Consider the following 27650-nt stretch of genomic DNA (forward strand, 5'->3'; position numbering starts at 1 on the left):
TACCATTTCCTCGCCAATTGTTTGTTTACCATCTCTTCGCAACTTTTTTCTTGTTTCCATTTCCTTGTAATTTTGTGGGTAAGCCTTTTTTTTTTGCTATTTCATCGCCATCTCGTTGTTTGTATTTTTATCTTGTTTTAACCTTAGCCTTTTTTTAAATATTTTGTTACCCGTAACCTCAACCTCTTACATTTACTCCTTAAATTTATACCCTTAATACCTATCCAATTGACCCCCTTACCATTTAACTGCCTTACCGATTACCTTACTCTTCACCCGTTTAATTTACATACTTTACTCTTCCTCTCAAAACCTTTACTCTTAAGTATAAGAACTTGACACTGTCCATATGATGGTGCACAACAGGTCTTCTCCTGTGCCCTTCTCCCAAAGATCACAGATTGGATGGAGGAGGCCAACATCCTATCCCCCTTTCAAACGGGGTTTAGGAAAAAAGTCAGCACTATTGACCAGGTCTTACAATTCTCATTATTGCCCTGGAAAACAGTCACCTTAGAAAGGGGTAGCCCCTATATCGCATTCATTGACTTAAATTCAGCCTTTGATCTCATCCCCAGATTAAAATTATGGCAAGCGCTCTTTGATCTGGGCCTTCCGTCATTGCTACTTGAGCTGATCATTCGCCTTCACGAGGATAATTTTGCGAGAGTCCGTTGGGGAGAACAGAGCAGCTGACAGACCCAATTAGTGTTGACAGAGGGGTCAGACAGGGTTGCGTGCTGGCCCCTACATTGCTTTCACTTTTCATCAATGGGGTGGTAAATTACTTAGCAGAAGTTCCAACACATGACCCCTCTCTGGGTAGTGACAAAGTAACTAATTTATTATTTGCAGACGACACGCTGCTGGTCTCCAAGACACCTAGTGGTCTCCGACTGCTGTTAGACCGCTTAAATACTTTTTGTGGGCTGAGAGGCCTGGAGGTCAAGATGTCCAAAACAAAACTCCTACTGATGAACTCTCATAAATCCTTTAAAGGACAGCTATAAACTTGTAGGGCTCCCTCTTGAGAGAGTAAGAATATTTGACTATCTGGGCATAACTCTCTCTGATGAAATGGTCTGGAAGCACCACATAACTAAGCGGATTCTCCAACAGAAGCAGTCAACTGGGGCTCTCCTGAAGGAGCACAGACGCTCCCAGTCAAGACCAATAGCGCCACTGCAGATCTATGATCACAAAGTAGTGAGCTCCACTTTGTATGGGGCTGAACTCTGGGGGTTTGATAACTTGGAGGGTTTACTCACTACTGACAACAAATGTTTGAGATCTCTCTGTTCTCTTCCACAGAGCACCCCGCTCCTCCCCTTGAGATTTGATATGGGCAGACAATCTATTCTTGACAAAGCAAGACTTTGCACCTTGCTCTTTTGCTTATGTCTGAAACATACCCCAGAGCTTTCCCATTATTCTGCTGCAGCTGATGATGTTTGCAAACTTGATCACTTCAAAAATATTGGATGGTTTACCAAAGTCAAATCCCTGCTCACACTTGAAGGAAGTGACCCGATTAGGGTCACCCAGGTCACTCACGACCACCTCTCTGTCTTCCCAATGAATGAAGAGTCGTTCAGACAGTGGAGAATACAAACCAATAGTTTATTAGTAATACGCTGCAGCGGAGCTCAGTCTGACCAGTCTCCTGAGATGAATCCCGAGGGAAAGCTCCCCCCAACATAAAATCTGATATTATACATTCCCAATTCTACGAGAACACGCCCAGACTAGAAAATTCTGGCTCAGGCTACGGTGAACAAAGTCAGCAAAGAAGGATGAGCCATGGCACAGGACTGGGTATATGCTACCTCTACTCCAATGCCATTCGGCCAGTGCCTACCATTCTAAGATGTAGGAACGGGTCTATCTAACAGCAAAGGTATGCAACAATAGATAATACATTCATTAGTGCAGTAAGGCTTCAACCTTGGGAAATACAAACTGGAGGCACAGGGGCAGCCTGTCTGCTGAGGCAAGCATTATGAAACAGAAGCTCGATCTCAGTTACAAAACAAGATGGTGTCAGTAAAGGTGGTGCCATGAATGCAAACTTAGCATGGAATAGTTTGGGCATAGCAAAGGGGACATTTCAAGTCTCTGCATTATGGGAAAAACATTTCAAATCTAACAGACCCTCCTTTTAGCATGCATGCTAAGCTTTATTGGTGCCATTAGGTAAGGGTCTTTACAATTCTAAAGCGAGAAAAAGAGAAACTTTCACACATAGACTATCACTACTAACATATGGACTGTCCATGGAAACTAGTACTCTAAAATGTTAAGCACATATAATCAATATTCAAAAATACCCTCATCAATACTCATCAAATCCTGAACACCCTGCATCATCATAGCCTTTGCATCAGAATCACGCCTTGGGGTCCTGGGACGTGCCTTGAACATTGATACACAGCAGGCAGGGAGGCAGTGTATGCACAGACAGCATGTCAACATGATACGTGCTATGGCAACTAGAAAAAATAAGGATCTTGCAACCTCAAGTGGTGAATAGGCCCCAGAACCATCCCGTGAATGACCATGTACCATTCTTCTGGTGTATATCTGAGGCTATTTTATGCAATTTCCGTATAGCATCGTACACAGTGGGGGCGTGGTCAGGGATGTACACACAACAGCTACTGCAGATGACACAACAGGCCCCACCCTGATCTGCAAGGATGACGTCTAAAACCATCTGATTTTGAAGGGCAACAAGTCTTGTAGGCTGGACCTCTACTGTGATATTTGTCAAAATTCCTGCTGTTATATTTATGACTCCTTCCACCACCCTAGTGAGCCGTCTAATGTTAAGACTGTTAGCCAAAGGAACCCAGAAGGGTATGATACCTTTCATTGCATCCGTGAACTGCTGCAGGGTGGTGTCTGTCTGATCTATGTCATCAATGATAATCATTCTCTTAAACCGGAGTACATGGACACCTCTACGCTGTAGACGATGGTCCTTATGGTAATTGGGAGGGGCTATATACACAAGTGGCAAGAGGTAAGAAAGGTAACATCTTCCCAACCACCCTTTAGGAAGCCAAACATAACCATGAGCTCTACAAACAAAATAGACATCAGGTGGAGGATTCAGGGGTGAACTTTTTGTTGCTTTCAAGATATAAGTAGTGTTGCATCTGCTCTCCCCCCACCTCTATTTTCCCAGCCCCCTGGACACAGGAAGGAGCTGTGACATCCACCACCGACAAGGGTATCGGCTTATCTTCAGTAACGTTGCGGGTCTGAAAGGACTGGTAGTATTCTGATGCGTTGAACTGTAGAAAATTGTCCCTTTCCACCAGAGACCAATTTCCCTTCCTCACTCCCTTGTACGCATACATGCAAGAGCTCAAGAACACCCTGCCAAACGGCTCTCGGCCTGTGGGAGCACCGGGTGGTACTCTATGCTGGAAACGTACAGTCTCTGACAGGGTATGAGAACTAGTACTTTTTCGTTCCAATGTGTGAGCCTGGTGGAATGGACGGACCATGCTAAGCAATGCAAACCACCCCTCACAGCTACTAATAGAGGACAATGGCATGTATAGTAAGTTCTCATTTCTATGAGTCACCAAAGGCAACAACCCACATACCCAACATTTTGTCGTATTATAAGCGGTGTGCGTTTGATGCAAGGTCTGAATGAACACATTATCTTTATAAGACTTCCTGTGCTCCTCCTTGTGAGGTGCCAGAGTAACAAAGAAATGCTCGAAGGAGCAGGCGTAGTACCAATCAAAGTATGCACAGGATATTTCTCCTCCAGAAAAAACGTTACCCCAAGAATCAATATTAAAGAAAATGGAATAATTGCTACAAACACTTTACTTTTCACAGACCAGGAGGACCAGACAAGCCCATCCCGCTCAGGACGCAGAGCTGCAAAAGGCTGTTCTTCCTCCTGAATGGAGGGACCAAAAGGATACATTCTCGTAAAGAAGTGGAAAAGACTTATTCTTGGAGCCAAGCTGGAATAAAAGCAGAAACTAAGACAATATATTGTTCGTTAGGCGTAGGCACTGTTGAGCACCGGCGGTGGAGCTGGTCATCTAGCTCGGATCCAGATCACATGTTGCAGGGCAAAATATCTTCTCCTGGGAAACACAGTTTGTTTGCCCTGTTCGGTGACTTTTCAAATAACGCACCAATCTCCCTTTCCCTATGCTATCGTTGGTACCATGTGCAGGGTACGTTTGCCCTACTCTTCAGCAATGCAGTCCATCCCTACTAATCTGACTTTCCCTTTGGTGCACTGCTCCTCTTACGGGGGCGCAAATTATACCTCAACACTCCCGGCACAGCGGGGTCAGAGAACAAGGGGTCAGGCTCAAGGGGCAAACTCAGACAGGTCGGTGGATTGGGGCTCAGCTGGACGTGACAATCACAGGTGGACCAACAGGCTGGCTCCTGAGTGGCCTTCATTTCAGGTGGTACTGCCTCATTCAGCACTGCATGACTCTTTTCCTCCGTCGATGCCCACGTAAGCCAGGCGTCTGAGAAAGGAATGAACCGTGGCACCTGCTCTATCTCACAATCCTGTCTGCGACCCACTGATCATAGGGCAGCGGGAGGGGTACCCTCTTACAATGGGTACTGTGTATCCAATTCTTCTGACCGTCGACCTTCACCGCTGTCCTGTTAGCTAGAAGGACCTGCAGGGGTCCCTTCCAGCATGGCTCCAAACCGCTCTTCCGCTGAAAGTTCCAGGCCAGTATCCAATCGCCTGGCCGTATCTCGTGACCCAGACCCTCTCTATTTTATTGCATTGTTGCAGCGATCGGTTGGTGAATAGAACACAAATTTTTAGTCCACTTATAAAGGTAGTCTATAAGCAAGGGGTATTCTATGTCGCAAAACCTGTGAGGTTGCAGGATGCCCCAAATATTTGCCGGGCGTCCAAACACGACCTCATACGGGGACAATCCTGTTCGAGAGTGAGCTGTGACTCTCGTAGACTTTAGTGCTACGGTTAAAGCATCTGGCCACTGCAATCCTGTGCTCTCTTTGATCTTGGCCATTTTCAGCTTGAGAGTACCGTTATACTTCTCGATTAAGCCTGCTGATTGGGGGTGGTTCGCCGCATGAAACTTTGGCCTAATGTGCAACTTGTTGCACACCAATTGGATGACCTTGGCATTAAAGTGGCTGCCATTGTCAATCCAAATCAAACGGTGCAAACCAAAACGCAGGAAGAGCTCTTTCAGAACTACCTCCGCTGTCGCCATGGCGGTGTTCTTCTTAGTGGGGTAGGCCTCAATCCACTTATTGAATGCATAGATAACCACTAACACATATTTCAAGTTATTGACTAGTTCCATTCCGATTAAATCCATCTGGAGAACCCCGAAAGGGAGGGAAGGCAGTGCAGAACTGCCAACAGGGGTGGGGGTACCCTTCCCAGGATTGTGCATCCGGCAGATCATGCAGTACTTCACCAGGTGGACTGCAACTTTGGGAATATTGTCATTCCGCCACACGGGGTCTAACAGCTTGCAAATCCCTTTTGCACTAATGTGGGCTGGCCCGTGCGCCATGGTAAACACAGGGAGGACATATACATCCAGTAGCATTCATCTCTGCTTTCCAAACTTGTCAGTCCAGCACCCATCCTCATCCAAATTAGCCGTGCTCTCTTGCCATATTGCTAACTCCTCAATTGTCGCCTCACTCTGATCTCCTTGACATTTTCCAGTGTATCCTCAAACATCGCACACTCAGGCACGCATCTAGCAGGACCTGCCACAAACATACTCTTCATTTCAGTCCGTGCTGTCTCCTTCGCTATCTGATCTGCAAATGCATTCCCCTTCCCAACATCATCAGTTATTGCCTTGTGAGCACTGCACTTCACTATTGCTAATTCCTTAGGGAGTGCCAGGGCTGACAAAATTCAGTGTTTTAGTGGGCTGTTCTGTATTCTCATTCCATGGGACGTTAAGAACCCCCTCTCCGCCCAGAGCCGCCCAAAATTATGAGCCACACCAAACGCATACTAGCTACCAGTATATATATATATTGACAGCCAGTCCCTCACTCAACTTGCAGGCACGAAGAAGTGCCACCAACTCTGCAGCTTGTGCTGATTGATAGGGAACTCGTGATGTCTCAACTACAGTGCGTAGGGTGGTGATAGCATAGGCCGCTGTTGTTGTGCCATCTGGTAATTTAAAACAAGAGCCATCGACATATAGCTCCCCTTGGTGTTCAGATAGAGGAACATCAGTCAGGTCTACCAGTCCCTCCATCTCTTCTTCAATACAGAAGATGCAATCATGCACGTCTGTCTCCTCACTCTCAGAAGGGAGGGGTAGTAACGTGGCTGGGTTCAGGGTGGCACATCTTTTAATGGTGACATGTGGTGCAAACAGGGTCAGCTTGCAGCCAGTCAAACGTGCACTGGTAAGGTGCTGCATCTTTGTTCTGTTCAAAAGTTTGTCCACAGCATGCGGGACCATGACTGTGAGATCAGTATCAAGGATGACCCCTGCCGATTGTCGGATAGAAATGGCCACAGCAGCGACCGCTCTTAGACCGCTCAGGAGGGCTCTGGCGACGTTGTCGAGCAGAGAAATAAGCACACGGCCTTTGTTTACCTTCAAAAGCCATTTCATGTACGTACCATACTAACGGCTTTTGATAGTCTGGAGTACCAAGCACAGGTGCAGAGCAAAGCGCTATTTTTAGTTGCTCAAAAGCATGCTGACACTCATGCGTCCAAGGCAGGGGTTCATGCACATCTTTAGTGGTTAGGTGCAGCAAGGGCTTCATTAGTAAAGCGAAGTTAGGGATCCAGTGGTGGCAATACGAAGTAATACCTTAAAGATTCGCACATCCCGTTACGTCTTAGGGATGGACATTTCAGTTATACCAGCAATGCGCTCAGGTGTTAGTTTCCTTCCCTCCTTCGACAGTAGGTGATCTAAGTAGGTGACCTCCTGTCGACAATATTGAAATTTAGAAAGGAACACTTTATGTCCATGATTTGCCAAATGTAACAATAGTTTAACCATTTTCAGTATCCGAAGCTATTAAGAGGTTGTCCACGTACTGCAATAGGACATTACCTGAGGGAAGGACGAGGGAGTCTAATTAACTTTTTAAAGCTTGGCTATAGATACTAGGACTTTCAGTATAGCCCTGAGGAGCCTGACAGAATCTAAATCTTCCGCCGGCCAGTGAAAAACCCAAACAGATACCTGCTATCTAGATATATGGGGATGCTAAAGAACGCATTCTACAAATCAATGACAGAAAAGTATGTGGCAGAGGGAGGAATCATGGTCGGGAGAGCAGTGATGTCGGGGACAACAGGGAACTGAGGGACCACAATCGTATTCACCTCACGCAGATCAATCACAAAGCAGTGGACATCGGGTGATCATCTGGGGAACCCAATGGTGCCCTTTTTAGGATGGGAAGAATGGGGCTATAGCACACATTCGCAGTCGTCTCTTCAACAACCCCAGACACAATCAAATCCTGTGTAATCTGCAATAGCGCCCGTTACCCTGCCTTTGGTATCTTGTACTGCGGAAGACGAGGCAGAACAGCATTGTCCTGAACTCTGATGGAGACCAGAGGTATCTGCAACAGCCCTACGTCCATATCACCTGTAGGCCATACTATCGTTGGCACCTCTTTAGTTCATGGGATGTTAAAGATCCCTGTTTGCTCCCTAGTAAGGGCCTGATTAAGTCACAATCCTGGAACTGGGTTGCCCAGTCCAATGTAACAGACCCACTAGGTGGCCACCTCACATTAGAATGCCTGGATTTTAAAATCTCAAAGCGCACACAAACAATATATGGAGGTTATTACGACCCCTCAGGATAGAAAGCTTTGTATCCAATTTAGATCTCTTCCTGTTAATTCCTTCATATCTGCATGGCTGCATTGCCCTTGCTGCCCCAGCTCCACTGAGTCCACTGCACACATCTTCTTTGCTTGCCCGTTGTACAATTCTCCGAGGCGCAAATGGATGGCACCAGTTTGTAGGATGCTGGGTACACGTTGTCATCAAGAAGCGCTGCACGTCTTAAGATCCGATTCGAGACCATTAATTGCTTGTGCAGTAGCCAAGTTCCTTGGGAAAATGTGGATAATTAGAAGGCACACACTAAAGATGCGAATTGATGCCCCTATGGTTTCCACTCAATCCTCGCAAACACCTTAAAGAGAACTAGGCAGTAGTATTAGTTATCTGCAAAGTAGTGTAGTGTCTTACCCTTTTTATTGTGTTTTTAGTATTGGGTTCACCCCATTTTTAGGTCTCGTCTGGAGTTGCAGCGCGCATGCGCTGCTAGCTCTGCGAGGGATTCTTGAAATCGATACAGATTCAGAAAGGGACTTTAAGCCACGCCCTTGTTTTCAATTGGTTCGCGTCATCGTTTATCTTAAACACTGGCGGTTGATTGGAAATCGGGCTTTGTGTTACCGCCCTGTCCAATTTTAGGACGGCCCATCTGGACAGGCAGACGCCATCTTTGTTTGGCGTTACATAGGATGGTGTGCTGCTAGCTCTGTTTGCGGGAAACGCTGGCTCCTCATTGGAAATCCTACCAGCTCCTCCCTCCCCTTCCCTCCATCCAAAAGCAAACTCCCCAGAGTTGCGCTGTTCATTGTTCATGGGCTTACATCGTGGAGTTGCTGGAAGCGCCCCTTGCTTTTCTCTGCCCCCAGTGCTCGCGCACACAGAGATGGAAAGATTACCATCACACCGGGTGGAGTCCGAGGCCCGGAGCACGTTCCTCGTTATGCTTTACCCACCCTCTTCCTTTTCGCAGATGCGCTTGTTTTGTTTTGCCAGGTTAGCTTTCTGAACGTGGCCCCCCGCTTCCCTTTCCCTCGCTCGCTTGCGAAAGCAGCTGGAGCTCATTTTGTAGCAGGCATGGGAGGCGTATGGGTGAGAGCAAGGCTGCTTTGACACCGGCTTGGACGCACTGCTCTCCTCCCTTCGCGTTGCCTGTGTCTGCTCATACTTAGTCCCTGCAGCTGCTACACTCCCAGAGGCCAGCCAGCCACAGCACTCCGAAGGCGAGTGACTGTCTCTGCGGCTCCGCTCCAGTATTTTCCAGAAGTGCCCTCGAACATTCACGGGACTCAGGATTGTAATACAATGCCATTCTGAAAGGAATGCAGTAGTTACAACAGACTACATCTTCCTGCCACGGAGCCCTGCCAAGGAACCTCGCTTGATATGGTTTATCTAATTCTCTATACATTTTGCAAGGTTTTCAAGGAAGACTGTGTGGTCGCATTTCAAATGCGATTAATTAAAAACAAAACGAAGACATGCTGTAAAAAAGCAGATCCTGTATTATTACCACCACTGTGGTAGCACCATGTGCACATGCGCAAAACACACCATCTATCACATCATTTGGGTGCACTTACAGGGCATTCTGTACTTGCTCACTGCCTCCGCTATTGGGGGATGTTTTTAGTTTTTCTTGGATCAGGGGCCATCCGAGATTTAAGGACGTCTGTTAGTAGGTGAGTGGACTGCAAGCATGTGGGGCCAACACAAAAAGGTTAATAGGTCGCCCGGGCCATTACCCCAACTCAAGGGAAGAGGCACTTACATAGACCGACTCTCTTATCTTTAGACTCAAGCTTCGGTGCTGCTGACTTCTGTTGCTCCACACTTTAAATCACATTGCATTTGCGAGTAGATATTGGCGTTTTTATTTGGATGAAAAAACTCACTTTAGTATTCTAGATCGCTCGCTCTGCAGTGGGCTTATTGCCCCCGAACAGTCATGGCAAAGTGTATTTACAATCACTAAAAAAGCACCCATTTTCTGTTTTTATCCACATATAAAAATAAATACAGACATGAAAACAAATGGGTTTCTGTCTGTATTTATCTGTAAAAATCAGTAAAAACGGAAAACAGGGAGCCTTATTTATATTGTACTACTGTAATTTTTCTCTAATTGTTGTAATTATGTACTGCTAGCACTTGCACTTTTATGGTTGGAACGACCGAATACAGTTTGACTGATGATGATTCAACACTTTATACTACCCTCCTCCCCTTAACTGCTTGCTCCACCACTCCACTTTTAACTTGTTACACTTACGCCCTTACCTTTACATTATTGACCACTTACAACCCTTACACTATTAACCCAAAAACGCTTACCATCTTAATCTTAGCAATAGCCCGTTTTCCCTAACCCCTTATACTTACAACCTTACCTTTACACCCTTAACCTCTTACCGCCTTGCTCCATACCCATAACTGTTTACAGCCTTCCACTTTACTCCCTAACCTTACCATTAAATCTTATCCTAAACTGCATACACTTACCTTTAGACCCTTACACCTTGTTCTTACTCTTAACCTTATACCACAGTCCCTTAATCTTAGTACCTTACCTTTTCCCTCTTACAACCTTACTGCTATTCCCTCAAAACCTTTAACTTTGCTCCTGCCTCCTTTACCTTTAAACAAACCCCTTACTTTTATCTCTAACCCCTATACATTAAACATGACCCATTATCTTTATGACCTTACCTTTACACTCTTAACCTTTTTCCCTTAACCTCTACATCCTCAAACCCTTTCATCTTAACTGTTGCCCCTTACCCATATCCACTTATCCTTACACCCTGTCTTCTTTCCCATAACCCTTACCCCTTTGTCCAACCACAGTCTGAAACAAAGTATGCATATACTATTGATTTTAGATGTTTTTTTATTAAGTGATAAATGATAGGATGGTCCTCTATGAAATTGTGGTCCAAGAGGAAATATCCAAAGAAATTGGCATACAAATGGATGCAAACAAATGGTATGTCTCTGTGAGCAACAAATGCCAGCCTTAGCAACACGAAACACCAGTCTGTAAAGAACATCACAGGTCTAATCTGCATGTCCATCACTGGCCAGTCAGCAATATGCTTTATGGTCATTATGTATGAAAGTGGAACGCCAGTATGCAAGAATATGAATAAACAGACAGTAATGAATACCAAAGACCAGTCAGTATTTATTTGAAAGGCCAGTCTGCATGAACATATGAACACCAAAGACCATCCAGTAATTAGCATGAAAGGGGGAGGGAGCTTGATTTGTGAGTCCGTTGGGAGAGGTCATTGCTGGTCAGCTTGCAGGCAGGAGAATAGTTTGTGGGTTAGCCTGAGAACTATTTTGGTGTCTCTATTGTGCTCCAGTAGGGGATTCTCCATGGGGGATCATAAAGGGCCCGCATGGGTATTGTACCGGGGGTCTTCTTCCCCAGCTTGCTTAACTGGCTGTGCGGTTGGGAGTTGTGGTCACTATCTGTCGGTGAGGAGGGTTGGGGTTCCCGCTAGTGGGTCCTGTTCAGCCTCGGATTGGCAGGGTGGGCAATCGGGCATTGCCCGATGGTTCTCTTGCTCAGGCCAGTTGATTGGCCGTTTTTTTCTCTCCATTAAGGACTTCACCTCTAGTGCACAGCGTGAAAGGCTGTTTTTGCAGCGTTAACCAACATGACCCCATGCATGTGAAGTCAGGCCAGCGGCCTGGTCAGAGGCAGAATAACAATGGGCTGCTCTCCGACTTTCACAGCATGAGGTGTGCCTGCCAGCCTCCTTCCAGGTGTGACAGAGTCTGCAACAAGCTGCTGATGGGAAGCCATTAGCACCTACTTTTCAGGGGCCAGTAGCAGGGGGATGTACTGGAGCATCAGGTGGTGGGGGTTGGCGAGGACCAGTGAGGGAGCGCCTCAGTTTATTTTTGTTCTCCTCCACTTCATGCAAGTAGCGGAGATAAATCTCCTCTGTCTGCCAGATAACAATTGCAACAGTCAACGGGGGCAGGTTGTGGCTCTAGTTGACTGGGAAACCAGGCTCAAGTCCCAGCGTCAGTTCGACACCCGGTGATTCTGGGCAAATCACTTAATCTACATGAACCAACCAAAACAAATATGACCCTCTGTAATGCTATCTGGTGCTCACATAAAGCGCCCAATGCCTCTGGGCCTAGTTCATGCTATATAAAACTGCATGTAAGGAAAGCACTATTTTTTGTTTCTTTTTGCATTTACACACTAGCATCATTCCCTTTCTCAGAAAGCTCTCATGACGCTAGCCACAAGTAAACCAAAAAACACAGATGCAGCCATCACCAGTCTCTGAACATTGGAGGGCCTCTCAAGAACTGAAAAAAATAACAGGAAAGTCATAAAAACCCATGGCGAGTGTAAAAGGAAGTTTAGGTCTGTGCAATATCATGTTCTCCAGTAAACCTTAATCATAACATCCTCAGCACCTGTATGGATAAAAAATACAATTAAAAAATGGATTAAAAAAAACAATTGAAAGGGAGCTCCTAGTATTTTTCGGTACATCTAAGGTATATTTTTTCTCATTGGAATGTTAATTTCCTATTTTATTACTGGTCCTATAAGCTTCAAATTACTTTTATTACCACAAATGTTTGTCATCATGTAGCTCCATTATCCTAACTAAAGGTTGCTATCTGCGAATGTGGGCCACTTTTTTGGGGGGCTGGCCGGGCCCCAAACCGATCCTGGTCCTGTTGTGAGGAGTCTCCCCGGGGAAATTCGGAGGCTCTCTCGCTAGATTGATCTAATACATGTACGTTTTAAGAAAACGTTTTGGGGATGTTGAGTAGTCTTCTAATAACATTTTTACGTGACTATCGTTACACGATTTACATGCCACGATTTCGGATTCCTTGGCTCATGCTCTGACCTGGGCAAAGCCATAGTGCCAATATCGGCAACCGTTATCATAGCATACATCAGTACATAATCATAATAAAACACATGACACTGAATGTAAGTGGAGAAATATTGCTGCAGGTTTATTAGCATAATAAATATGCAAACACGGTGGGTTATCTTACGGGCGATCCCAGGGCAGGCCAGCCCCATGCCGCCTGCCCGTCTGATAAGCCTAGAGTCACCATGGCAACGCCAGTTGGTGACCACCAAATGTTGGGAGGGTCCACCCCTCCCATCCGTGGACCTCCAGTCCACATGCTTCACCACGCCCCCCCGTGATGGGTGGGCGGAGCATACATGGCAGCCCCCGGTTGCTCAGACCCACAACCGCCTGTCGGTTAGCGGGGCGCCGTAGGTCTTCCAGTGGACACGCTAAAAGATCCCTGGGTATCCTGGCTTAGCACCACACGGTGCTGCTGCATGCTATACCCCTTGGTATGTGCAGACCCTGGATCGCCCTGTAACTCCTCCTGCAACACAAAAGTGAAAGTTGTTAGAAAAACCTTCCCCCCCCCTTCTTGTCCCTCCTGATGCCGGGTAAGCGGATGGGCGGGCAAGGCAAACGAGCGGACAAGAGGGCGAGGAGGGGGCGGGGACCGAATATGTACCCCCCCCTTGGCTCCTCCCCGCCGGAAGCAGCTACCTGACTGGGGTCTCCCTAGGTCAAGCCCAGGGACACGACCTCCCACCCCTGTGCCTTCCTGTGGCACTAAGGCGGCCGCCCTCAAGGGGGCGGGCCGCTGCGCAACCCCCACCCCGGGCAGCCTTACATAGTGCCAATATCGGCAACCGTTATCATAGCATACATCAGTACATAATCATAATAAAACACATGACACTGAATGTAAGTGGAGAAATATTGCTGCAGGTTTATTAGCATAATAAATATGCAAACACGGTGGGTTATCTTACGGGCGATCCCAGGGCAGGCCAGCCCCATGCCGCCTGCCCGTCTGATAAGCCTAGAGTCACCATGGCAACGCCAGTTGGTGACCACCAAATGTTGGGAGGGTCCACCCCTCCCATCCGTGGACCTCCAGTCCACATGCTTCACCACGCCCCCCCGTGATGGGTGGGCGGAGCATACATGGCAGCCCCCGGTTGCTCAGACCCACAACCGCCTGTCGGTTAGCGGGGCGCCGTAGGTCTTCCAGTGGACACGCTAAAAGATCCCTGGGTATCCTGGCTTAGCACCACACGGTGCTGCTGCATGCTATACCCCTTGGTATGTGCAGACCCTGGATCGCCCTGTAACTCCTCCACAGCCTTGGGAGTGGCCACCGTCACTACCAGGGCCCCCCACCAAGGTAGACCTATTTCCTTACAACCTGCTGCAGCCAAAGCTTCCCCTAGGCCCAGTAGGTCCAGTCTATTCGCAACCCGCAGCTGCCAAGGCTTCACCAAGGTCAAGTAAAATTAAATTCATGCCTAGCGTGGAGAGGTGCACCCCATCACCCTCCAGACACCCTGTTGATTTGGCGTGTAAAAGGCCATGCCTGATGAAGCCAAAGCCTCTTAGCTCAGTGAACTTGCACATGGCGCTATTAACTTTTCTCCTTGACACCTCAATGGCTTCTCCTGAGCGGGCTCCTTGCCAAGGTAGCCTATTACTAACAGCCTGCTGCAGCCAAGGCTTCCCCTAGGTCCAGTAGGAAAAGAACCGTGCCTAAACTAGGGAGGTGCACCCCATCTCCCTCCCGGCACCCTGTGGACTTGGCGTGTATAAGACCATGCCTGATGAAGCCAAGACCTCTTTGCTCTGCGCAACTGCGCATGGCTCCTGGTAGGCCATCATACCTACAGCATACTGATACCGGGCTTCTCCCAGGTCCAGTCAAAACAAGTCTACGCCCAACCGGGCCGGCGGCCAGCGTGCACCATAAGGACAGGTTCCCCCAACCTTTCTAAACTCCTCCGTGGATTTGACTGAAATGACCTTAAACCTAAATAGGCGATGGTCCAAAGTTGCCTTTGCATGGCTAAATAACAATCCCTTTGCCAAGACACTCCTGCCTGGCAGTGCCCAGCCTGCCTTCCTTCCTCTTTCACTCCGTTGGAGTATGCCCATCGTATTCCATCAGTCACCACCAAATGTAAAGCCTTGCCCTCCCAAAATTCTGCTAGTATACCAGGGAGAGACAGGTCAGAGTGACCACAGAGGAGAACAACGTGTAAAATGCTTCTCTATTTGAATACTGGAAAAGCCAATTGGTCTCCAACAGATTTATAGCTTAAAGTGTTCCCCCGGTGCTTCCCTTAATCATATGGACCATAGGCCCCTGTTGGAAGGCCACTTCCACAACCTGCATAGCTGCCAGCCAGTGCTGTAGGGCGGGCGAAGTTACCCGGTACTGATGCTCGCAAAGGTACCTGTTTCGCCAAACTCAAGGGCGTGCTACTCAGTGAGCAACCAGACTCTGCCCTAGTACCCAGAGGTCAAACCCAAGCCCCTCCAAGTTCTGCTGCTTCACCTGCCTGTTAACACGAATCCCAGGGCAGACCACCGGCCTATAACCCATGCTTGGCCATGCCTGAGCTAAAATACCTCTGAACAGCCTGACAACAGGCTAACCACCAGCATTGCGTTCTGAATGTTTCTGACACTGCCAAGAAACATGCGCATAACTAAAGCAACTGGCACCATGCCATAAAAGTAACAGTTCAGCCTTCTATGAAACAAACGTGCCCTTGTGGCGATCAGAGTAGTGCTCCCTCCAAGCCAGCAGCCCTAACAGGCAACCCGCACCCTCTTGGCACTGGCACACCCCCGCCACAGCTGCCCTCGAGTGCCTGGTCGTGTGAGGCCATAACCTATGTTTCATCACTGCGTCATACCGGGGTATGATGACCCATCTAACTCTACTGCTGATTGCCCATTGCACCATCGCAAGTATGCCTTTGCCTGCTCAGAGTCTGGCTGTAAAGTTGGAAGACATTGACCCCCCAGCCCAGGGCGAAGATGGCAGCATTACAGTATCTGGTGCTATAGACGGTCCCCGTACCCTGATGGGACAGAATGCAATTCCCTTGCTCCTGTTGAGCACGAAACCAAAACCAATTGCTCACCCTGGTTTAATACCTTCCTGCTGCTAATCATTTCCTAGCTGAATGTTGACAAATCCATGTTCTGTAATGGCACTACTTCGCCGCCTGCACCATTCTGCCAGTGCCGAAAAGACCTTTGTCATGCTGCCTGGCCTCATCAATCATGCCCTGTTCTAGCAGCGCCCGCTTCAGCCGAGGAGCAAACAACTCGCCGGTACCCCCAAACTGGCCCTGATGCGAGACAAACCGGGCCAAGGCACAGCAGTGCGGTACTAACTAATAGCAGGTCTAACAGCGTCAACAGGCGTCCTCAGCTTACAATAGGCGTGGTGGAGTGAGGGTATCCAGTGAGAATCAAGATGACAACTTCCCATCTGACCGACCGTGGTGGGAACCACTCCTGCATATTCTAGTACACATGGTCCCAGTTCACATGTCACTGCCTGATGTACGTGCCCTAGGTACATGGTCCCCTTGCATGGCGGCCTGCCATTGAGACCCACACCAGTCCCCGATCAGTACCACTATCTGCCTACGCTACAATCTTGCCTGGCCTTCCTTCATGCCCAGCTGTACCACGCGATGATTGCTCTCCTCCGTCACTTGACCTGACCACACCTAGAAATACAAACACAGCGAGAGGAGGCAGCCTGTGACCTGCCCCAAAACCACCATCCCGCATCAAACCGACCCGATGAAAAGACAAGCGCCTAATGCTCTACACCCCTGGAAGACCCAGGAAATAACCCACCGATCAACAATCGAGTAAATAACAACGGACATCCTTTCAGCATCTGAAGGCCTAGCCCCTCCGAAGTAACCTGGGAGCCCAACGCCAGGCCTCAGCACCTGTGGCGTGAGTGATCTTTGCCCACTACCGTGTGAGCCAGGGCCCCCGTTTTTTTTTTTTTTTTTTTTTTTTTTTTTTTTTTTTAATGACTGAAGCACACGAAAACAACCCTAGCTGTTCCTTGCCGCTAGGTCTTCCTACCCTCAGGAGACCAAGAACGACCAGGAAACAATAACACTCACTCAACACTAGGCGTTCCAAGTCCACTCGGCCTAATTTGCCAGCCGGTGAGCGTTCCAGATTCTTTAGCTTGACCCCTCCTATGAGCTCCCTGTTGTAAGTGGCGAGCCGGACCTGCCAGTACTATCTACCCTTCAACTCATTGCCGCATGGCGGCACTACCCATTGCAACCCTTGTCAACCAGCTGGCAATGTGGGTTAACCTCCCATTAGGGTGGCGGCAGAGCATCTAGCATGTGTCCTAGATGCCCAATCTATGTGACGTTGTGCCGGGGTAGTGGAAACCTTACACTGATAACTGTGCATCGCACCCTCAGACAATCGTAAAATTACTTGCTATTTAATAAAGCTGTGAATTGCAATGTGTAACTGTTGCTACTTTTATCACACTCCAGGAGTGAGAGGCAGAGCTAGCTACTGATGCACTGCCCATTATACATGGGGTTAACAGCAGGCACATCCCCTGGTGGGCTATCTTGTTTGGAAAGGATCCTTGAGCTGAGGATTACACCGCGATCTCCCTGCCAAGTGCAAGTACACCTAAGAAATGTGCCAGTTTCATACCTGAGACCTGTAAATAAATCCCCGTAGACCGGCTACCTAACATGACCATAATGCGTGCTACCGCCTCAGAGTTTGCCTGCAAAATAACTGCTGTGATTCCAGGCTGATATGAAAAACTCATGCATGAGGCAAGAAGTATTGATGGAAGGATCGTGATGTGGCCAAAATTGCAGTCACTGCACCCCCAGTGGGTTGACCCCTACCCCGCCCATCCTACTTACTTGCTGAGTCCTATCCCAAGTACCTTACCTGCTGACCTACAGTGGCCCTTGGTGCTGAACAAACTATGCCCCGGTATGCTTAGTATCCCCCGGAGTTGCTAGCCTCCCACAGGAAGAGGTGGAACTGGGCCTGCCTGTATCTAGGAGTACTGGAGGATGTATGTAATTTGCCCTCCTTGGGATAAAACCTGCCCTTACCTACACATGCATAGATTCGTGTGCTGAACTACAGCAAGGAGCATGCCCAAGTAACTTGCCCTTCTATGAGACCTGGGCAGGAGAGGACCTGCGACATACCCCACTATGGTTGACCTACGCAGATCCCAGCTGTGCCCACACACAGGGAGATTAAGCGATTTGCCCAGAATCACAGGATGTTTTAGCGTCATTGCCGAGACGCCCACCCAGTTCCCCATGTCCAAGGCCCAGCGCCCTAGCCGACAGGGTAACTCATCTCCCCAGCTCTCCATCTTGGCAGCCCGATCTGTACTCCTGTGACGCTGAACATACCAAAGCTAATAGTACTGGCTTGGCCATGCCTCTTTGTTGCATAAGATCAATGAGTCATAATTGCGGCAAGCAGGCATATCATTTGGAAAATGCCTTGGTTCAGGCATGGTGAGGCAGGGTCACCAAACACTACGACAAAATACATTTAAAACATACAAATGTCTGTGTATGTGAGCGCAAAGGCGATGACACGATAAACCTGATTTCCCGGAACCTGACATACTGCGCACATATCCTCGCATCTCTATATATACAAAGCGAGGAGCACTACTTACACCAAGCCCATCTATTGGCTGCTCAGTGCTTATGATTGCATATAGTGAAATAAGTACCCCTCCTAGCTCAATTGCAAGGCCCACCGAGAGCTATTCTCCCCTCATGTCAGCCTGCCTGCGAATACGACAGCTGGGCTGTCCCTCCACACCAGTAAAACGCCAATTCTCCATGAAAGACACCAACAGAGCCAGGTGCGCCCTGCGCCAGCTTCAAGTATGGAATAAAAGTAAAAACAACTGGTCTGCAGGGCTCCCTAACTAGCTGAGGCAATGACTAGGGAGTGAGGATGCATGCCTACCGGGATTGACTTCTCCACAGGATGTAATGCAGCAGAAAAACACCAACACGTAGTCAGGCCAGGCCCAGCCTGCAACTCCCAAAATCATATATGTCACCCAAGGAATGTGATATGTCACAAAAGCATATCTCAGAGCAATCACCACCTCTCATTGTGTAAAACTACTTAAACACAATATAGCGCGTCTCCACCTTCAGGGACGGGAGTGTAAGCGACATGCACGCAATCCAATTGTGCGTACGCGACCCCGAGGCTCAAAAACATGGTGCCATTGCCAGCCTGGGGCCTCATACATGCGAAACATGCGCCCACTGAGCAGTACTGTTCTTTTTAGCCACGGCTGCCGGATGGAAAGCTGGGGGCCGCACAATGGATTAAAGCCCGTAACCTGCAGATGCCACAGCATAGCCCACGTGCCCCCCGTGCGCATGCATACCTCTCCGTGTCGCCACTACTGAGGAGATAAAAATTATAGTGCGACTCTACCTGCCGGAAAAGGAGCGCTTACACGAGCACCGTGTTTCCATTGCACATTCAGGCACGGGAGATACAGTGACTTGGCCCGAGTCACCGGATGTGGCACGACCCCGAGGCTCGACCCATATATTTCAAGCCCCAAGGTCGGCAGTCTAGCAAGCGGACCACCTCCTACCCCCAATACTCCCCGGCTGCGACCCGATCTGAGGCCCGAACCCTGGTTACCCGCACAGAAAAAGGGCAATATCACGTAGGCGCACGAAGCTACCCGAAGGTATAGAAGCGCACGGCCTTGCCCCATGGTGCATCACACCTTCCATCCCGGAAGAAGTGGTTTGTCCCGGGGGAGTTGAAGGGATATACATACCCGTATTCACACACCAACTCTGGTTACCGCACCTCGTCGCAGCGTAGCCGGAGGGCCACCTACTCTCCCAGACAAATAAGTAACATATGAGGGTTAGATTCCTATTGCTGACGACAAACCCCGGGGATCGAACCCCGCTCGTCTATTCACCCTGATTGTATTGACGTGCTACACTAATCCCACTCACTGGTAGGCGACCCCGAGAGGGGGTGCCACAGATCGCTGCGCCGCGCCCTCCCCCAGGGATACCCGTGCCGCTCCGTGCGTGGGGGGGGGGGGGGCTAACAGTGCCCCTGCAAGGGATCAAAGGATGTTGAGTGTTCCTGCCGAGACTCGAACCCGGTTCCGCAGCCTCGAGGTCGGCCGCTTTAGCCGTTAGGCCACATCCTCTTCAAAACCTGATTCCACAGACTCATTAGGCCGTCCTGCCCGCTAAGGCACAGCCTCTGCGTCGAGCGCTAGAAGCCATAGGCCCTGGAGAGAAATGATGCCCGCTACTGTGAGGCCACCGCGACCCCCGGGCAGCCCGAAATTGATATTATACCGCAACGCTCTCTGACTGGCACACGTTTCCAATCGGTGCGCGCTAGTTCCAGCCTTCCTTTTAACACCTAGCTGAGTCGAGAGCCTGGTTTTTACAAACGTTCCCACTCACGCGTGGCAGGAGTCCAACCCATGCCTGCGGACTCTGGGGGCACCGGCCCGAACCACTGTGCTAATGGCATTGCTTCTGGTATACAACGCAAATAACTGCCATTAGTACCAATTATTACACAGCTGTCACTACATGCTAATACTGTTCAGGAAATGCCGTTCCGTTCGAATAGTCATGCACTTCCCGGGATCTTTCCCCTGCAGTATCCGTGGTGTTCGATGCAGTTTCGGAGAACTGGCAATGGTAATCATATCCCACTGCCTATTCATATTATGGTAGCAAGGGCCACGCCCGAACCGAAGACTGTCCGGCCTCTGCACACCGAGACAGCCTCACCGCTGTCCGCTGCGTCCCCGTCTGCTGCCTTATTAATTGAGCTCTTCTAGATTGTATCGTCCCCGTAGCAGCGCGCTAACAACCGCACCACAGCATAATTCCCGTGTTCCCAGCCCCAAAATATCAGCTATGCAGTGCAGTGCCAGCTTCTTTCGCTCTCAGTCCAACAAGTTCGAGCTGAGAGACAATAATATGAAGTCAATGAAATACGTTTTTGGGTTCTTAACAGTGGCACAATAAACCTGAATGGGATCGCCCCCAAAGCATTGCGCCACCAACGCACCACCAAGACGGATCTGCGCCACACCGAATGCCTTTAACAATGTAAGAAGCCGTGGCCACGCCCCCACCAAAAGGCGTGCGAACAGACGCAATATGTATCCATGCGGTTGCCATTAATGGAGTACAAAAACAAAAGAGAAGCTGCCAACTTGATTCCAGGGATCAAACCAACATGCACTATGAGATCAATAGCTGAAATTAGCCTCTCTTATGGTCCAGGCTCGTCGCATGACCTGCGAAAACGTGCCCCAACAGCCCCTCGCAAACAATGTGCCCCAGAACTTTTTACGGAGAACTTGTTCCCAGCTAGTCCCAGGCATATCCCCCTGCCTCCAAACTAATTCCACAACCAACACCGGTCAAACCCCCGACCGCGGCATGCCCGGACCCCATGGGATTCTTCGCACCCGACATGTGGACGACACTCCTCGCCGCCAGACCAGCGGCCCCCAGTGCGTGAGGCAGTGGGCCCGACTCACCGTCATACCGAAGAGGCCGGCCATCAACCACGCGACAGGGCAATCCCGCACGACGCATGACCACAAGGCAAACGAGCGGACAAGAGGGCGAGGAGGGGGCGGGGACCGAATATGTACCCCCCCCTTGGCTCCTCCCCGCCGGAAGCAGCTACCTGACTGGGGTCTCCCTAGGTCAAGCCCAGGGACACGACCTCCCACCCCTGTGCCTTCCTGTGGCACTAAGGCGGCCGCCCTCAAGGGGGCGGGCCGCTGCGCAACCCCCACCCCGGGCAGCCTTACAGACACTTGGCTCTGCTCTCGCTTTTAAACGTGCCTAATTGCCCAGCTCTACAGGTTTCATATCTACAGTTTTGGCTTTATATCATATCGCCTGCATATGACTTATCGCCTGTGTCATAACTCCACAGTCTCCACTCCATCAGCTTCAGCTATTAGCAACATGCATCTGCTCTCCTGCTGACACCGAACCACCACCAATATGGCTGCACCAGAAGGCTTCTACGCGGAAGTGACGCACGAAAAAAGCGACTGAAAATGAAAGCGTAGTCCAGGCGATCGGTACGCTGCTAGCTGCTGCTAGCTAGCCCATGCACAGCATTGCAAGCAGGTTTGTCCGTGGAGGGAGAAAGCGGTGCGGGCGTGGGGCTGAACATGTACAGCTGCCCAGGAGAGGTGAGTGCAGCCTGCTCTTCCTTACCCGTGCACTGCTTTCAGGTGTTGCCATCTGTCCCTATAGTCATTGGTCGCTGTCACTCGTTCTTCCACCAGCTGTCACAGATTTCTAGCTAATTGTTTTATAAAGAAGGCCATGGCAAATAGGCCCAGTGAGACGGTGCTGGAGATTGTCTGTATTTTGGTGACTTGATATACACCGTTTTGTTGTCAGGTGTGCTTGAGCAGTAATACGTTTTCGCAGTTGTTTTAATTGATGACAGTGTATTGGCGTTTGCATAGAGCCTCCTAACTTTGCAAGGCCCGAAGTGTTTTCCAGTTAGACAAAAGCATCTATTCCTTTCGTCGTGCATGGTAGAAAATGTGCAGCTTGTGGTATTGCTTCTTCAGGGATCCCATGGTAGCAAATGTGCAGCTTGTGGTATTCCTTCTTAAGAAAAGCCTTGGTGCCATGAGGGTTGGTGCACCATTGGTGTCGTGGAAGAGATGTGATGCATATCGAGAAGGAGCATGAGGTATAGAATCGCAGCTTGCAGATCAGTGGGTTCTGGCGAGTTCCACACAGTTCCTGTTATGTTAAGGGAAAAACCTGGTCTTTATGATTCTTTGAAATTCCATGTTTGCTAATTGTCTTCCTGAGCTTACATGTATGAACGCGCATCTCCAAGATTAAGTTTTCTTTATTTTATAAAAAAAAAAGTTTTTTCATCTTTTTATTTAATTTTTTAATAAGGAGTAACCAGGAGTGTAGCCTGTCTATATTTGAGGTTTCTCATTTGGTAGTAGAGCCTGAGTTCTGATTGTAGAAAGATGGCCACTGTTCCATGGATCACTCTGTAGAGGATGCAGGACTGTAAATGAGATTCTTCTAGCCACGGTGAGCCAGTCCAAGGAACGCCAGTAGTGATGTGGTCCCAGCTGCTGAAGTTCAGCACTTGTCTTGCTCTACATTGAGGATACGTTATAGTTTTGCTGGTTAGTAGCTTTGGGAGTGCAGTATGAAGCTCGAGGGTGTGGTTTAGGCGTGTTAGAAGTAGACTGTAAGGAACCAGAGGCCCCTGGGAGACTCCCAGACGAGGGAAGATCCTACATAAGACAGTAAACAGTGCATTTTTGCCCACTTTGTTAATTAGTGGTTTGAATCCATGATGTCACCAGATTTTTTTTACTGGTCTAGAGGTGTTTGAGGATGTCCAATTTCCTTAACCTAAAAGTAGTGGGTCACATTTTTGTCCTGCTCCTCAGTCAGTGCGATATTTGTTTTGAGTAGCATCCAGGCGCCTGTGACTTGTAAACATTGTTCAATCAATCAGGAAATTGTAAGCGCGCTACTCACCCGTGAGGGTCTCAAGGTGCTGATGGGGGGGGGGGGGGGGTGAGGGGGTCCTCAGATCTGTTTAGCTGAAGAGCCAGGTCTTGACGGTCTTCCTGAAGGTTTTTGGAGGGGACACGTCTGATGAGTCCTGATGTGCACAAGTATGATGTTTTTTCATCATTATTATGATATGGTTGTTGTCTGCATAGTTCTTGTAAGTATACTTGCTGCTGTAAATGATTCCTAGAAGTGTGCCTAGGTAAATATTAAAAAGTCAGAGGGCGATCAATTATCCTTGAGAGATGCCTGTTCAGTAGGTGATTGATAATGCACAAAAAGGATAGAGGGAGACAATTTGGACCCATTCCTGCAGGGAGTACTTAATCCATTTAAGAATGGTGCCTTAGATTCCAGTGTTACCTAGTGTTTTGAGCATCCGACGATGTTCACCAATGTCAATTGTTGATGACTGCTAAGGAAGAGCGTTGATATGCTGTTAGAGTATTTTGTTCTTGAGATCATTCCAGATTGCAGGTATTACTGATTCGTTCCTTCTTCCTGAGCCTAAATATCGTTGTTGGCAGGGGGGTGTGTTGAAATGATTACCGACAAAACTGTAGAGATCCTGAGAGTGGTTCTCTTGGTTTGAGTTGCAGCCTTGGTTTCGGAATTCAGAGATGCGTTTTTTGGTTCGGCATGCTGTGTCTGAAATGCGTAGCGACTAGCTCAATCTCCTGCTTTTATGTAGGGTACTTTAAAAATGTTGTACTGTCTGTAGTTGCTCTTTTAGTGTTATGAGTTGTGTTCCTTCAATTTCAAGGCTAATATTACATCTGGATTGAGAGAAGCCAAATTCCGATAGTGTTGTCAGTTTCATCAGGTTTTGAGAGGAACTCCTTTCTCGAAGATCTTCATAAGCCATCGGTGGAATTGATTGAAAGTGATCACAATATCCATGACAGTTGATTCTTTCTGAAATGTGCATAGATTTAGATTTTTCTATGGTTTGCTCAGAGTGCATGTGGACGAAGATGCAGGACAGGGCAGTGAACTTGGAAGGCGTAGTTCGAAGTTGATGTAGTAATCCCTTCAGGTCATAGGGCTTTTCCCTGTTGCTAAGGTTAGTTTGGTGGTGGGCTATGATGGCATCAAGGGAATGACCCACAGAATAAGTTGGCCCAATAACTAGTTGGTAAAGGAAACGCACTTCAAGGTTAGTGGTGAGCAGTGAGGTGTGACTCAATTCTGGCCACTTTAACCAGGTGTTGGTGTCACCCAGGATAGATTGATTTGGGTGGTCTGATGTGAGCAGTGAGGAGACTCATTCCAGTGTGGTGTAGTCTTTGAAGCTAATGGTTGGTTAAGTATTTCTTGACGCCACTGCCATTCATTCTACACTTTTCCTTGATTAGGACATTTTCAGTGCATTTAAGTAGGCCTTAGGAATGGCCTCATGTAGGATCAGCAAAGGTAACTTCTCCCAGCCAAGTTTCCCGAATAAGAGGAAGTCTGATTTGGAGCACAATAGTAGATCACATATTATCATTCTCTTCTTGCTTATGGGTCTTGCATTGATGAGGGTGGCAGAAAGGTGCTTCTGGAGAAGATGAGAAGGTATCACTTTTTTGCTTGAATTAGGCGCTTTCAGGGATTCTGTTCTTTGCCGAGAATGAAGATGTTTTGAAGGATGCAGTGGAGTTAACACATTCTCTGATGAAAGGTGTGGTTTCAGAGATTCTTGTTGTCAGTGAGGCTGAAGGAGGATGCACTGCAATGATTCCAGGGTCTAAAGACTGGACCAGCCAGGCACAGTTCTACTCCTTTTAATTTAAAGTTGGGTACACTATTTTTGGTTGTAGGTTCTGGATGCTGAGAGGTGTAGTAGTTTGCACTAGAAGCAGTAGCTTTGATTATTCAGACGTATTGCACCAGTTATGGGGTGAGCATAGGATAGTTGCTTGCTCAGAGGTGTATTGGTGCGTATGCTTTCCTGCGATATAGTGTGTAGGTTTAGATCATTCCTGTGTGGTGACATCATAGTTTGGTGGCAATAGGCTTGGGTGATTACTTTTGTTCTAAACGTTTTCTAGGCCATTGTAGCAGTCTATAGGCAATGTGAGTACCAGGGTTTGTCCTAATGATCAAAGAGCTTCAGTAAGGTTTTGTTGATGGATTTAGGAAGAATGTGAGCTGCCTTGAGAGAGAGATAGAAGATAGTGGAGCATTTAAGTGAAATCCGTCTGCAGGCAGATTAGGAGAGAATAAGTGAACAAGAGCCTTTGAAGAGAGTCATGTGCTTGGTGAAGGAATTGCGGGGTGGGAGATACGATTGTTTGGATTATAGTTGAAGAGGATGGTCTGAGTTGGATTGTGGGGCTGGAAGAGAGAGAACAGCTTGCGTCTTTTGTAGTGGTCGGTGCAACAAGAGGCATGCGTGTGGGGTCTGAAAGGAAAATGAGCGGATTGCGTTCTGTTGTACATGTGGAGGGAAAGAGGTGATTGTTGCGGTAATAGAGGAAGAGTAATGGTGGATAGAAGGTGAATGGAGAAAGTGAAAATGGTAGAATGAGGAATAGGATGGAAAACATGCTCTGTTGGAACAGTGAAAAGAAGGGGAGAAGCAGGTGCGATGTAAGAAGTATAGGACGGGGGAAGGTCGGTGAACGTAGATAAATGAAAAGTGGGTTAGGTAAGTGGAGGGATAGGTGAAGGATAAAAGAAGCAGGTTTAGGAAGGAAAGAGGCTTTTTTACTTTATTGAGACTTTGTAGGTAACGGTGGGAGACTCGGGAACTATGGAATCCTACTTACAATTTGGAACTTTATTAGCTGGATACCCTGTTACAGATTAAAGGTTTTGAATTAATTAGTGGTGTGATGCCTGGCACAGTAAAAGCTCAGCTTCTAGGACCACTGGGATATTTCTTGATTGAAATCCACTGAGGGATTATAGGTTTTGAGTAACGTGGTGCATAGTAGTGAAGGTTGGTAAACGGTGATATTCATGTAAGATCTTTCCTATTGGATGCACCAGCACCACTTTGATATTTCTCAGTTGAAGTCATGTTGGATGTATAGGTTTTAAATCAAGTGGTGGTGGTGCAAGATCTGGAGGAGGGTAATCTCGTGTTCGATCACCACTTGGATATTTTCCTTTTTACTCCATTGAGGGCCTGAGAGTTTAGAATTGTTGAGTGGTGGTGTGAGGTCTGAAGTTGCAGGAGCTCAGCTACCTTGATTACTTGGATAGTCCAGTGAGGGTCTGAAGTTTTTGAGTTGGGTATTGGCATGAGGTCTAGAGCAGTTGACGCTTAGCTGCTAAGGCGATTTGATCATTTATTAGCTGGATGTCAAATGAGAATGTGCAGGTTTTGTGACCAGATTATTGAAAGATCGGTAGTGGTGAAAGCTTGTTTATGAAGACCACTTGGATATTTCTATGTTGTAGTCCAGTGGTGCTTACAGGATTTTTTTTTAAATTAGGTGATGATGCGTGAACTGGAGCAGCAGAAGCTCTGCCACCAGGACCACTTGGATATTTCTATCATAGTTTGTGATGGAAAATCTGGAGCATTGGAATCTCAGCTACTCGGGCCAATTAGATATTGTTTTAGTTATGGGTTTAATAGAGCTTATTAGGGTTTTTTTTTTTTTTTTTTTTTTATAAATCTGTTTATTAGGTAAAATAGAATACGTTTCACAATCATCAGTGAGCAGCATACAGAAGAACAGAACGTTATAACAACAGTACAGTTCCAGACAGAGTAAAGAATTACAGTGTGCATTTTGGAGACACGGCGTGTGCCCTACTGTGGGCCCGCCCCACGAACAGCAGCACAGCATTACCCCTAGAAATAGACGTGACACAATCGCACTCACTCATCATCAGCCAACATTTTCTCAGCAAGGAAGTTTCTGAGCGGCCCCCAAATATCCTTCGGTTGGGAGGAGGCGGGTAGCTCCTCTGCATACAGTTCCAAGTTTTCCCTGCAGTATACCATGTCTGACAACCACTTGTTTAACGTTGGTTTGGCCACTCCGTCCCATGTAAACAGAATGCGCCGTTTAGCCAGCAGAAGGGCAACCCTCACAAATCTGCCCACCACGCCCTTCAGCTGAGGTACATGAGCCAACAGACACACCGCTGGCACACATGGAAGTAATGCCCCCGTCATTTTATGAATATGGGTCAGCACCGCCCCCCAAAATTCAAATACTGGCCCACAGCCCCACGCTAGGTGTAGAAAGTCCGCCTCGTCTTGGCCACACCGTCTACACCGAGCCGATTCTCTCAATCCCATTCTGTGCAGTCGGGCCGGGGTGTAGTAGACTTGGTGCAAGAATTTAAAGTGGATAATGCGCAGGTTGC

The 27650-nt window shown here is 48.0% G+C and overlaps 1 protein-coding gene across 2 annotated transcripts in view; it reads left to right on the forward strand.

The window, feature by feature from the left end:
- The first annotated feature begins 21814 nt into the window (after nt 1-21814).
- FBXL18 (F-box and leucine rich repeat protein 18) overlaps nt 21815-27650 on the forward strand; it is a 216733-nt gene continuing 210897 nt past the window's right edge. Inside the window, exon 1 of one of the 2 annotated variants that reach the window (XM_085629165.1) lies at nt 21815-21967. In XM_085629165.1, the coding sequence (XP_085485291.1) occupies nt 21947-21967 (21 nt within the window). In that variant the 5' untranslated portion in view covers nt 21815-21946. The remainder of the gene's footprint in view (nt 21968-27650) is intronic. The other variant, XM_085629164.1, reaches the window with a different exon arrangement.

The sequence above is a fragment of the Triturus cristatus genome, chromosome 10 (genome assembly GCF_964204655.1).
Source record: "Triturus cristatus chromosome 10, aTriCri1.1, whole genome shotgun sequence".
Classification (NCBI taxonomy): domain Eukaryota; kingdom Metazoa; phylum Chordata; class Amphibia; order Caudata; family Salamandridae; genus Triturus; species Triturus cristatus.